At 46.4% G+C, this 12,114-nt stretch overlaps 1 protein-coding gene across 6 annotated transcripts in view; it reads left to right on the forward strand.

The window, feature by feature from the left end:
- Positions 1–1,467: 1,467 nt before the first annotated feature.
- The window catches only part of CHST10 (carbohydrate sulfotransferase 10), a 32,491-nt gene continuing 21,844 nt past the window's right edge, over positions 1,468–12,114 (forward strand). For 2 of the 6 annotated variants that reach the window (XM_073352071.1, XM_073352080.1), the window contains exon 1: positions 1,468–1,674. Coding sequence is in view for 1 of the 6 variants with exons in the window: in XM_073352032.1 (XP_073208133.1) it covers positions 2,000–2,183 (184 nt within the window). In the remaining 5 variants the exon portion in view is untranslated. Of the gene's footprint in view, positions 1,865–1,984; positions 2,184–12,114 lie in introns of those variants that run through there. The other 4 variants (XM_073352051.1, XM_073352060.1, XM_073352041.1 and 1 more) reach the window with 4 other exon arrangements.

A 12,114-nucleotide genomic window follows, 5' to 3' on the forward strand; every position in this document is an offset into this window, starting at 1 on the left:
TGGCGCCGGCAGCAGCAAGCAACCCACCCCGCTGGCTCCAGGTGTCGCTTGGGGGAGGTGGTGGAAGCCGGAAAGAGGCGGGTCAGGGGCTTGGGGGAAGGGGTGGAATGGGGCGGGGCCTGGGCCAGAGGTAAGGGGGGTTGTCCTGGGCCCCGCAGCCCCCTAGGGACGGGCCTTCCTGTATCCCATTAAAATGTGAGTCCTGCAGTGAACTTTGTGGAGGACTCCTGTCCCTGAGCAGAGTCCCAATGACTTCACTAGGGTTCTCTGGAGGCACAGTGTCTGGCCTCATTGCAGACACTCATTGCATAACTGAGACTTTAAACTGTCTTTGTCTTTCTAGATTGTAAATTTTTTCTTTATATTTCTTATAAGATTGTGGCTGAGATTTTCAATGTATACTAGTGGATTTAGCCACAGAAGTACCCCTGAAATTAATGGGAATTGTCTGGCTAAATCGTTTCAGATGTCTTTGAAAATCTCCATTTATGTCTTCAAACATTAATAATTATCATCTCTATTTTCGTACCACACATGACCATGCACTCTAATCATTTGTATTGCAGAGGTTTTCCAAAAAATTTTAAATTCTGTTTGGCCACTTCATAAGAAAGAACTTGTCTCACATACACACCTCCTTTTCCAGCATCGCAGTCCCGCTATGCTTAGCTCTCCGAGTCATTCTCCAGGAACCCCTAGCAAGGGCATTGTGGACAGTGTGGAGTGCAGTTTGGGAACCATGTCTTACTAGATTTATTGCCAATCCCAAGTGTAAAAAATGTTAGTCTCTAAGGTGCCACAAGTACTCCTGTTCTTTTTTGCGGATACAGACTAACACAGCTGCTACTCTGAAACCTGTCATTTAAAATCATGAGATTTTAAAAGGTAATACATTTGGGGCTGTTTTATATGACTTTTGGGTGTTTCAGCCTCTGGGGCACAAGATCACAGTTTCAAGCTTTTCCCTGCAACTGGGAGGGCTAGAAACTTTAAGAAAGAAAGCTGAGACTCTCATGTAATCAGGAAGATGACTCCAGCAGCTGGGCTCTAACAAACATTGTCAGACTCACAATAAACTGGTGAGAATTAGCAGCCCTGCACTCAGGCCTGGATTCTTCAATGTGATCCATGGGCAGATTCCTGAACTGGTCCATAATCCTATGGGAGTGGGTGTCCAGGGGCGCAGGACTGGGGCTTGGTTATGATGTTATTATTAGATAAATGCTAACCAGGTTGGAGAGCCTGAAGGTGGGGATTTAAACGAAAAGGGCTGCAATTAGAAGGTCTCACTGAAACAGGATCCCCGGCCACATCCTCAGCTACCCTCAAACCCCAGCGGGCCGCGAAGCCCGGCCTTAGGATGCCTCCCCCCGAGTGCCCGAGGAGCGCGCTCCCCAGGGCCAGGGAGGGCAGGCGGCGGCTCTGGGGTGGGGGCTGTGCTGGTGTCGCCCGCCCCCTTGGGGGCAGAGTCGGGCCCCGGAAGGGAGCTGGCCGGAGAGGCTGCCAGGGGAGGCGCTGCTGCGCCCTGGAGGTGGGGTCTCGCCTGAGCCCCGCCGCCTCCTCCCGCGCCCCGGCAGGGAGAGGGGCTGCTTCAGCGCGGCGGGGGCCGCCCGCGGGGCCGGGCCGGCCTCCCCACCCCGTGGCGGCGGGAAGCGAGCTCCGCGGGGCCCGGCGGTATGTGGAGGAGGCAGCCGGGCCGGACAGGGCAGCCGCTGAGCCGGGGCGGGGAGGAGCCGGGGCGGGGCGCGATGCAGCCGCTAGAGCCGCTTCCCCGGGCCGCCTGCGCCGCCGACTGAGGGAGGCCGCGAAGCTGCCACTCCGCCCGCGGAGACCGAGGCTGCGGTGAGCGGCGCTGCAGGGCCCGGTAGGTGGAGGCGGGGCTGGCGCGGGCGCGGCGGGGCTCCGTGCGCAGCGCCCACCCCGCGGAGGCGGTGCCGCCGCTGCCGAGCCCGCCCGGGGCGGGGGGAGGCCCGGCTGCGGGGCCGGCGAGCAGGGCGGGATGCTGCGCCGCCGGAGACTCGTCCCTGCAGCCCGGATGCCGCAGGCAGGGCAGACGGTCCATCTCCCGCGAGGGCCGGAGCTGTGGCTGCGCTTCCCGCTTGGCCCCTCCAGCCTCCTGGGGCGTTGGAAGATGAGGGATTGCGAAAAAGCCCCCCGCCCCTGGATTAATGCAAAACTCCTAGGTACTAAAGACCAATAACCCACTGGCACTTCTCAGCCCAGCGGCCAGAGCCCTGCCTGGGGCTTTCAAAACCCAGAAAAGTCCAGGGAGCAAGGGTAGGTCTACACTGAAGACACTACAGCCTGCAGGCTGCTGTAGTGCTGTGTCCACACGAGCACTTTTGCTGGTAAAACTTCTGTCTGTCAGGGTTGTGAACCCCGCTTTCCCGACAGACGTAAGTTTCACCGACAAAAGTGCCAGTATGGACAGCACTATGTCGGTGGGAGAGCGGCTCCCTGACAGCGCAGACATAGGCTAAGTCAGGCCAGGTCTGCACTACAGAGCTATGTCGGTATAACTCTCTGGTTCAGGGGTGTGAAAAATCCGCACCCCTCAGTGACGTAGTTATACCAACCCACCCCCGTGTAGACAGCGTTATGTTGGCGGGAGAGCTTCTCCCATTGACATAGCTTTCACCTCATAGGAAGGTGGATTAACTATGCCGATGGGAAAGCTCTCTCCTGTGGGTGTAGGAGCATTTTCATTTAAGTGCTCCAGCAGCCTGCGGCGATGTAGCGTTTTGAGGCTATGTCTACTCTACCGCGATAAGTCGATCTAAGTTACGCTACTCCAGCTACGTAAATAACATAGCTGGAGTCGACGTAGCTTAGGTAGACTTAGTGCAGTGTCTACACCGTGCGGGGCTGACGACTTACCTTACTCTTCTTGTTCGGGGTGGAGTACCTAGGTCCACTGGAGAGCAATCTGTGGTCAATTTGGTGGGTCTTCACTAGACCCGTTAAATCGACCCCCAGTGCATTGATCACCGGCGCGTCAATCCGGTTGTAGTGTAGATGTAGCCTTAGTGTAGACCTACCCTTGGACACATGCAATGCAAAGGACAGTCGGGGAGAGTGAGGAGTCCCTAAAAAGGGTTAGATTCCAGGAGATCACTTATACTCACTTATTTGAGAAACAAGGTGGATGATGTAATATCTTCTATTGGACCAACTTCTGTTGGTGAGAGAGACAAGCTTTCGAACCACAGAGAGCTCTTCTTCAAGTTCCTTATTTGAAATTCATGTATCCTTTTTTGCTGAGGGTTGGTTCCCTTATAAGATTTTGGTGAGCGAGAGAGTGAGCCCATCTCCAAAGAAGGGATCCAAAGCAAAAATATCCTGAATATCTGTAACTTCTTATGAATGAGTAATCAAGATTAAAATGCATGGTGGGAGAGTTTTTCCATGCCTACTAGTTCTATTAAGAATGCCTGGAGGTTAAAAGTAATGTCAGTACATTCAGTTCTCTTGTTGACAGTCAAGGGTCACTGTCAGAATTGAGAGGTATACTCCGTAGAAACTTGTCTAGCAAGCAAAATGAAGGAAATTTGCTGAGCTTTGTGAGGTTTTCTTCCCTTTATAAGAATAAGTGAGAGAGCTCTAAAAGGGTGGGTAGACATACATCTGGGAATCAATGTGTGACGCTGGTGAACCAAGTGCCAGGCCATAGAGATTAACTAAGAACTGACAAATTCATAGCTGGAACCAAACCAGCTCACTGTATGTTAGTTTTGTTCAAAATAGGTATTAGTCTTATAAGAGTGTATTTAGCATTTAGTCTCTATGAAATGCTTGTAAGTTGCTGCATGCATTAATCTCACTTGTAATGCTGTATTCCACGCTATAAGGAAACATGTAAGTTTTGCTTTATAACTTGGAAAATGTTTGCCTATCGAGATTAAACGAGCCATTAACGAACATTGTGACACAAAGGATTGGTGATTGTCCCTATCACACCTTGGAAATGCTACGTTCATCTCACAGACCTGAAGACTAAATGTAAAAGATAAAACGGGGAGTCACAAGAGAATTTTTCATCTCTTTGCTGCTTGAACTCTCACAGGGCCAGAGACTCTAAACTGAGGCAGGAGTTCCAGGAGGTTTATCCCTTGGTTTGCCTTGAAAGAGACATCTTGAACTGACAGATCATTACCACTCTCCCTTAGGATTTAGATTGCAACTCATTTGTGTGTGTATATGTTGGCTTGCTTTAACCTATAAATAACTCTTATTAACTAGGAAAAAGAAATAAACCTTTAGTTAGTTTATTACAGAATTGGCTACATGCGTTGTCTTTGTGTAAGATCTAGGATACCAATTGATCTGGGGTAAGTGACTGATCTTTTGGGACTGGAAGCAACCTGAATATTTTTTGATTTTTGGTGTAAGTGACCATTTCCCAACTTGCCTGGGTGATAAGATAGACTGCAGAGCCTAGTGGGACTATGTTATACTCCATGGTAAGGCTGTTATAGTGATCCAGGAGTTCACATTTGTTACTGGGTTGGTAAAGTCTAAGTATAGAACACACCACCAGTTTGAGATGTCTGCCCAGTTTTTTACAGTCTGTCCTGAAGTTGATGCTTGCGGTCGTGAGTCACTCCAGGCAGCGTGACAATTGGTGTAGTCTTGGCAAGATTCACATTCCACCAGTCAATTGGGTTTATAGCTCATAACCCCACTGCTATTAAAAGTTTAAATTTTATATTGAGTATTTAAGTATTTAAAGATTAGTCACAGATTGAATGACAGTCAGAGTGAATCACAGTCAGATGAGGATCTTGAAACAAACAACATTGAAAAATTATGCAAAAAATAGGGGAATATCCCCAAAAGAAAGCCTCAGATCAAGAACTGAGAGCTGCACTCATAGACTTTGACTAAGGAGCAGGGTCTGAGCACCCTCCTATTCCAAATGCCACAGAGACTGCTGCAGTGGAACTGGTTCAACTGAAGCACCAGGCAGCCCAGGAAGAATGTGAGCACCAGGTACTGATGGTGGAACTCCAGATCAAGGAGAAGGAAGAAACTGGGGAGGTGGAGGAGAGAGCCTATGAAAGATGCAAAACCAATGCTGAAATTGGGAAGGAAGCTCACTGCAGATGCATGAAACAACTACAAGCTAAGGAGAGAGCACACCAGACACAGATGGAAGCCCACACCTTGCAGCTCAAAGTACTGGAGCAGCAAAAAGCAGCAGCCTCAGCCAGTGAGTACCCCACCCAAAGCATTACTGCAGGGGAGAAAGCCCACTCAAGAGACTGACTATTGAGGAATTCCTGTCCACCTTTGACAGACTGGGATCCACAAGATTCCAGAGGATAAGTGGATGCCAGTCCTTTTGACCAGATTACCTGGGAAGGCAAGACAAGTTTTTAATGATATGGAGCAAGATGGTGCTAAAGGTGTATAAGAGATTTAAAGAGAATATTTTGAAAAGGTTTAAGATTACCCCTGAGTCCTATTGATTGAAGTGTAGAAATCTTAAAATGTCTGACAATATCACACATGTTGAATATGAGCCTAAAGGTAACTATGAAAAACAGTTTGTTCTGATGGTGCAAGAACTATTGTGAATGGTGACTGATGAAACAAAAGCAACCATCTGTGTGGTGGAAAAACCTTCCACTATTTTGGAGACAGGAGAAATTGCTGATGAATATATTGAGTCAAGGGTTCATCGGGGGTGCAAACCTCAGGGGAAGGGTAATCTCTCTGTTAACCAGTTTAAGAGAAAAAAGGGGTCTAGGAAGAAACCTAATCTCAACTTTGATTAAAAAAAACACCTCAAGGGACCCCAGGTTCTAAAAGTCCTTGCCCTAAGGGAGGGCAGGTAGTCTGCCATCACTGCGGATCTCCTGGCCATATAAAGCCAAATTGTCCCAAACTTAAGGTCATCCCATGACCTGCACCCCCAATGCTACTACAGTGGCCCCAGAGGGAACAGCAGAGGAAGTGCATAGCACAGTGAATAATGTTAGGGCTCTGTCTTGGGAATCATAGAATCATAAAATATCAGGGTTGGAAGGGACCTCAGGAGGTCATCTAGTCCAACCCCCTGCTCAAAGCAGGACTGATCCCCGACTAAATCATCCCAGCCAGGGCTTTGTCAAGCCTGACCTTAAAAACTTCTAGGGAAGGAGATTCCACCACCTCCCTAGGTAACACATTCCAGTGTTTCACCACCCTCCTAGTAAAAAAGTTTTTCCTAATATCCAACCTAAATCTCCCCCACTACAGCTTGAGACCATTACTCCTTGTTCTGTCATCTGCTACCACTGAGAACAGTCTAGAGCCATCCTCTTTGGAACCCCCTTTCAGGTAGTTGAAAGCAGCTATCAAATCCCCTCTCATTCTTCTCTTCTGAAGACTGAACATCCCCAGTTCCCTCAGCCTCTCGTCATAAGTCATGCGTTCCAGTCCCCTAATCATTTTTGTTGCCCTCCGCTGGACTCTTTCCAATTTTTCCACATCCTTCTTGTAGCGTGGGGCCCAAAACTGGACACAGTACTCCAGATGAGGCCTCACCAATGTCGAATAGAGGGGAACGATCACGTCCCTCGATCTGCTGGCAATGCCCCTACTTATATGTCCCAAAATGCCTTTCTATTGGCCTCAGCTGTTTGAGACAGTAATAGATACTGTGCGAGTTGTGCCTTATGTCAGAAGCATAAGAGGTCAAAGGGACCCTGCAAACAACTTTTGCAACCTCCACCCATTATTAAATAGGTGTTTGCCTGAGTGTCGGTGGATATTGTGGGCCCCCTCAATAAACGTTCTAAGAATGGAAAAAATATAGGCCTAATTTACACTACATGGTTAGGTCGACACAAGGCAGCTTATATTGACCTAACTGTGGACACATCTTCAGTTAAATTTGGCTTCTGCCAGTGTAAGCACCCCACTACACTGATTTAATAACACCACCTCCCCGAGCAGTGTAGAGTCACAGTTGATGTAGTTAGATCAATGCAGTCAGAGTGTAGACACTGTGCTACTTAAGTAGGGTGACCAGATGTCCTGATTTTATAGGGACAGTCCTGATATTTGGGGCTTTAACTTATATAAGCACCTATTACCCTCCGTCTCATCCCAGTTGCTGTCTGGTCACCCTATGCTTACGTAAACTGTTACTGGACTCCAGCACCTGTCCCACAATGCCCCACACTGATGGCTCTGGTCACTGTTGTGAATTTCTCTGGTCAGGCAGATAGAAAGCTGCCCCTCCCCTTTAAAGTCCCACAAATTTTTGAAATTCCTTTTCCTGGTTGCCTGGCTTGGCGACCACACCTAGCAACTGTCCATTGTTAAGTGTAACTGCTCAACTGATCATGTCGGCTACATGCAGCAGACACACTTTTGCCTGCTGTGATGTACAAGATTCCACCACCTCCCTAGGTAACCCATTCCAGTGCTTCTCCACCCTCCTAGTGAAATAGTTTTTCCTAATAGCCAACGTAGACCTAGTGCAACTTGAGACCATTGCTCCTTGTTCTGTCATCTGCCACCACTGAGAACAGCGTACCTCCATCCTCTTTGGAACCCCCCTTCGGGTAGTTGAAGGCTGCTATCAAATCCCCCCTCACTCTTCTCTTCTGCAGACTAAATAAGATCAGTTCACTCAGCCTCTCCTCATAAGTCATGTGCCCCAGCCCCCTAATAATTTTCAGGTTTCAGAGTAGCAGCCATGTTAGTCTGTATTCACAAAAAGAAAAGGAGTACTTGTGGCACCTTAGAGACTAACAAATTTATTTGAACATAAGCTTTCGTGAGCTACAGCTCACTTCATCGGATGCATTCAGTGGAAAATACAGTGGGGAGATTTATATGCATAGAGAACATGAAACAATGGGTGTTACCATACACACTGTAACGAGAGTGATCACTTAAGGTGAGCTATTACCAGCAGGAGAGCAGGGGGGTGGGAGGGGATCTTTTGTAGTGATAATCAAGGTGGGCCATTTCCAGCAGCTGACAAGAATGTCTGAGGAACGGTGTGGGGTGGGGAATAAACATGGGGAAATAGTTTTACTTTGTGTAATGACCCATCCACTCCCAGTCTTTATTCAAGCCTAAGTTAATTGTATCCAGTTTGCAAATTAATTCCAATTCAGCAGGACTCTCTCTGAAGGAACAATAATCCACACCGTATAGAGTCAAGCACAGGAGTTTATTATGCACATTGCTGGCGGAGTGTCACTTTGCTTATTGGGCTCAGAGACGCTGCAAAACAATTAGTTACAATAGATTATATATGGTGCTCATTGGACGGAGAGACACGACGGGGATGGGTTTTCCCAAACCCCTGGATAGGTTCCAGCAGCAAGACAAGATAAGCACAATAAGCCAATGGTCTAAAAGATTACATAATGGTTCTGCCCAAGGACCAAATTAACATATTACTGACACACAGGTAATTACCCCCAAACTATGTCTATTAAAGTATATAGGTTAAATCCTAATTTTGGGGTCCAGGGGAGTGAGGTAGCAGCTCTCCCAGTTGACCAACAGGTACATTACTGGAGATTTAAAGCAAAAAAGCAGTAATTAGTACTTAAGAATAACAATCGTTTATAAGTTTACCCTTGCATTTCTGTGGGCTAGGATTGGCATACATCTGTGAGAGGAGGGTGTCATAACTCATGTTGATCATATTAGGCCTCTACCCGAACTCTGTCTGGGATCTGAGGGGTATTATACCACTATCTCCTTCCTGCATTAAGGAGTAACCGTGAGGCCTTTCTCAGTGCTTCATGTGTCTATAAGTCACGATAAAGATGGCCAGTTACATTCGGAGTTATGCTGACTCTGCTCACTGACTAGAAACACACAAAGTTATGTGTTTACCTCAGCTTTCTCTTAGCCATGTATTGTTCTTTGTTAGCTAGTCCTCATCCGGGCCTATATGAAAAGTTCTTAGCAGAAACTGTAGTTAAGATCTTACAAATGGATTTTGGCCCTTCACTCTCCAATTTGTCCACATCCCTTCTGTAGTGGGGGGGACCAAAACTGGACACAATACTCCAGATTTGGCCTCACCAGTGCCGAATAGAGGGGAATAATCACTTCCCTCGATCTGCTGGCAATGTTCCTCCTAATGAAGCCCAATATGCCGTTAGCCTTTCTTGGCAACAAGGGCACACCGTTGACTTATATCCAGCTTCTCGTCCACTGTAATCCCCAGGTCCTTTTCTGCAGAACTGCCGCTTAGCCAGTCGGTCCCCAGCCTGTAAGCGGTGCATGCATACAGCAAGCTCTCCTGGACTCCTTTCCCATCAGTTTCCTGAGGGAGTCAAAGTCTGCTTTTCTGAAGTCCAGGATCTGTATTCTGCTGCTCTCCTTTCTTCCTTTTGTCAGGATCCTGAACTCGACCATCTCATGGTCACTGCTGTCCAGGTTGCCACCCACTTCTACTTCTCCTACCAATTCTTCCCTGTTTGTGACCAACCCCTAGTTGGTTCCTCCAGCACTTGCACCAGGAAGTTGTTCCCAACACTCTCCAAAAACTTCCTAGATTGTCTGTGTACTTCTGTATTGCTCTCCCAGCAGATGTCAGGGTGATTGAAGTCCCCCATAAGAACCAGGGCCTGCGATCTGGAAACTTCTGTTATCCAAAGAAAGCCTCATCTACCTCATCCTCCTGGTCTGGTGGTCTATAGCAAACTCTCACCTTGACATAACCTTTGTTGTTCTTGCCTCTAAACTTAACCCAAAGACTCTCAACAGGCTTTTCTCTAGTTTCATACTAGAGCTCTGAGCAATCATACTGCTCTCTTACATACAGTGCACCTCCTCCACCTTTTCTCCCACTCCTGTTCTTCCTGAACAGTTTATGCCCATCCATGACAGTGCTCCAGTCATGTGAGTTACCCCACCAAGTCTCTGTTATTCCAGTCACATCATAGTTCCTTGACTGTGCCAGGACTTCCAATTCTTCCTGTTTGTTTCCCAGGCTTCTTACGTTCATGTACAGGCATCTAAGATAACAAGCCAATTGTCCTACTTTCTCAGTATGAATCGGGAGGCCTCCCCTGTTGCACCCTCTTTAATAAATGTATTAAAGAGCAAAAATGTGATAAGTACTTTTAGAACTGGTGACAGAATATTATAGCTGGCTGGCTTTAGGGTTCCTTGGAAGTTAGGGCAGATAGTTGAGCACAGGGAGCAGGAGGCAACCAAAGAGATGGTGAGGAAGCTTTTCTGATTTCACCACCCTACAGAACAAATTGGTGGTATTGAAGTGAGAGACAGGGAAGAGGCTGAAAAGTCCCTATGTGCTCAAGAAAGAGAAGACTCAGAAGAAACTTAAAACTACAGATAAGAAAAAAATAACGGGATTAAAACTAAATGCAGAAGGAAGCAGAAGAGCTTAAAAAGGAAAAATATCTCTAAATAAAAGAAGCACTTCAGAAACAAACAAAATTAAAGAGATGGAGGAAGCAGGTAAATATATGAATGAACTAGCAGCATGATGGAAAACAAAGATGAAGAGGAGAGATTGGAAATATCTTGATATTCAGGAACCCTGGTTTGGAGTGCAGTAGAGCATCCCCCTAGAAGGATTTAGAGAGAAGGAAAATGTAAGGTGTTGCTTTTTGTAAGTTCTTAAGGGGCATTATTTTGAATGAGTATAATCTCTAAACAGGGTTTACTTTTGAAATCAGTTACTTTTATTTAGAATCCTGAGTAGTCGTGGTTCCTGAGATAGTTAAAGAGCTGGTTAATATTGAGGGAGCTTGGTTAGCTGCCTGGGAGCAAACTCCAGGGCCCACTGTTAATATATAAGTTACGGTGAATCCTGTGTGAAAGCTATATGATCAATATACATCTGTGGTTGCAGAAAGTAGATAATGTGTCTACCAAAAGATTAGATGAAAATCGCATAACTTCTCTGCCACAGCTTCTCCATGTGTAAAATGAGAATGATAATAGTCATGGCTACGGGGCTGGCTGTATCTCTGTCCCCTTTCTAGTCTCTGAGTGCACCCCCTCAGGTGATAGGCCTCTTGTGTTTTCCTATCTTGGGGTGGAATCATTCTTCCACCCTTAGGATCTGGCTGTGGTTTCCTATATATACCAACTGCTACTACCCTGCAGATCTGAGTACAGTACATTGAAACTGTCTGCTCCTCTCTAATAGTCTAACACACCATCTTAGAAATCGAATACATAAATCACATTTGGGGATACAGGTTAATAATCCTTACTGAGCACCCACATATTCATCACAATAACAAAACTTGTCTTCCTAGCAGATATGTTATGAATATTAAAGGATGAATTCTGCCTCCCTTATTTGTGTTTAGTAGACCTTACTCTGAGTAATCCTGTTATTTTCTGAAGAGCTACTCAAGGAATGAGGTACCATTAAACATGAGTAAGAATTCCAAAAAATGGTGCTAAATTGGTGAAGGGCCTCCTGGCTCATATTTTGTATCTACTTCTGATCAGTAAGAGTCTAATAAATTTTTCAAGTGCTGGTGGAAGTACTAGGATGTCTGTAAACAAGAGTAAAAGTTTTGGCTCAATTGCTAGAAGATTTCGCTGTCGTGGGTGTAGTGATAAACTGGAAAAGGTCACCTCTGAGACTTGAGACTCTAGCACGAATCTTAGGGAAAGGGCTGTAACACATTGTGCTAGAATGAAACCTATTTTGAAGTATTGCTGATTTGAGTCTGGAAAGAAATCAGTGGGAACTTGCTCTAGAATTCCAATCATAGTACTTGCCCTTTCTGGACTCCAGTTTTCGATAATGGAGTAAAGCCTGATTCAGAAATGTTGTGCTTAGGAGATCGGAATTGACCTAGAAATGGAAGACAAGGTATTTGTCCTCCTGTGAGGGTAGCGGAGTTGAATATTCTACAGTGTCTATAAAAATCCAAAGGATAGTTGACTTGAATGCGACTGAGCATGGTTTTTAAGAAGAAAACTCTTAAAGCCCTGGTCTACACTAGGACTTTAGGTCGAATTTAGCAGCGTTAAATCGATGTAAACCTGCACCGGTCCACACAATGAAGCCCTTTATTTCGACTTAAAGGGCTCTTAAAATCGATTTCCTTACTTCACCCCTGACAAGTGGATTAGCGCTTAAATCGACGTTGCCGGCTTGAATTT

The sequence above is a fragment of the Lepidochelys kempii genome, chromosome 1 (genome assembly GCF_965140265.1).
Source record: "Lepidochelys kempii isolate rLepKem1 chromosome 1, rLepKem1.hap2, whole genome shotgun sequence".
In the NCBI taxonomy this organism is placed as follows: domain Eukaryota; kingdom Metazoa; phylum Chordata; order Testudines; family Cheloniidae; genus Lepidochelys; species Lepidochelys kempii.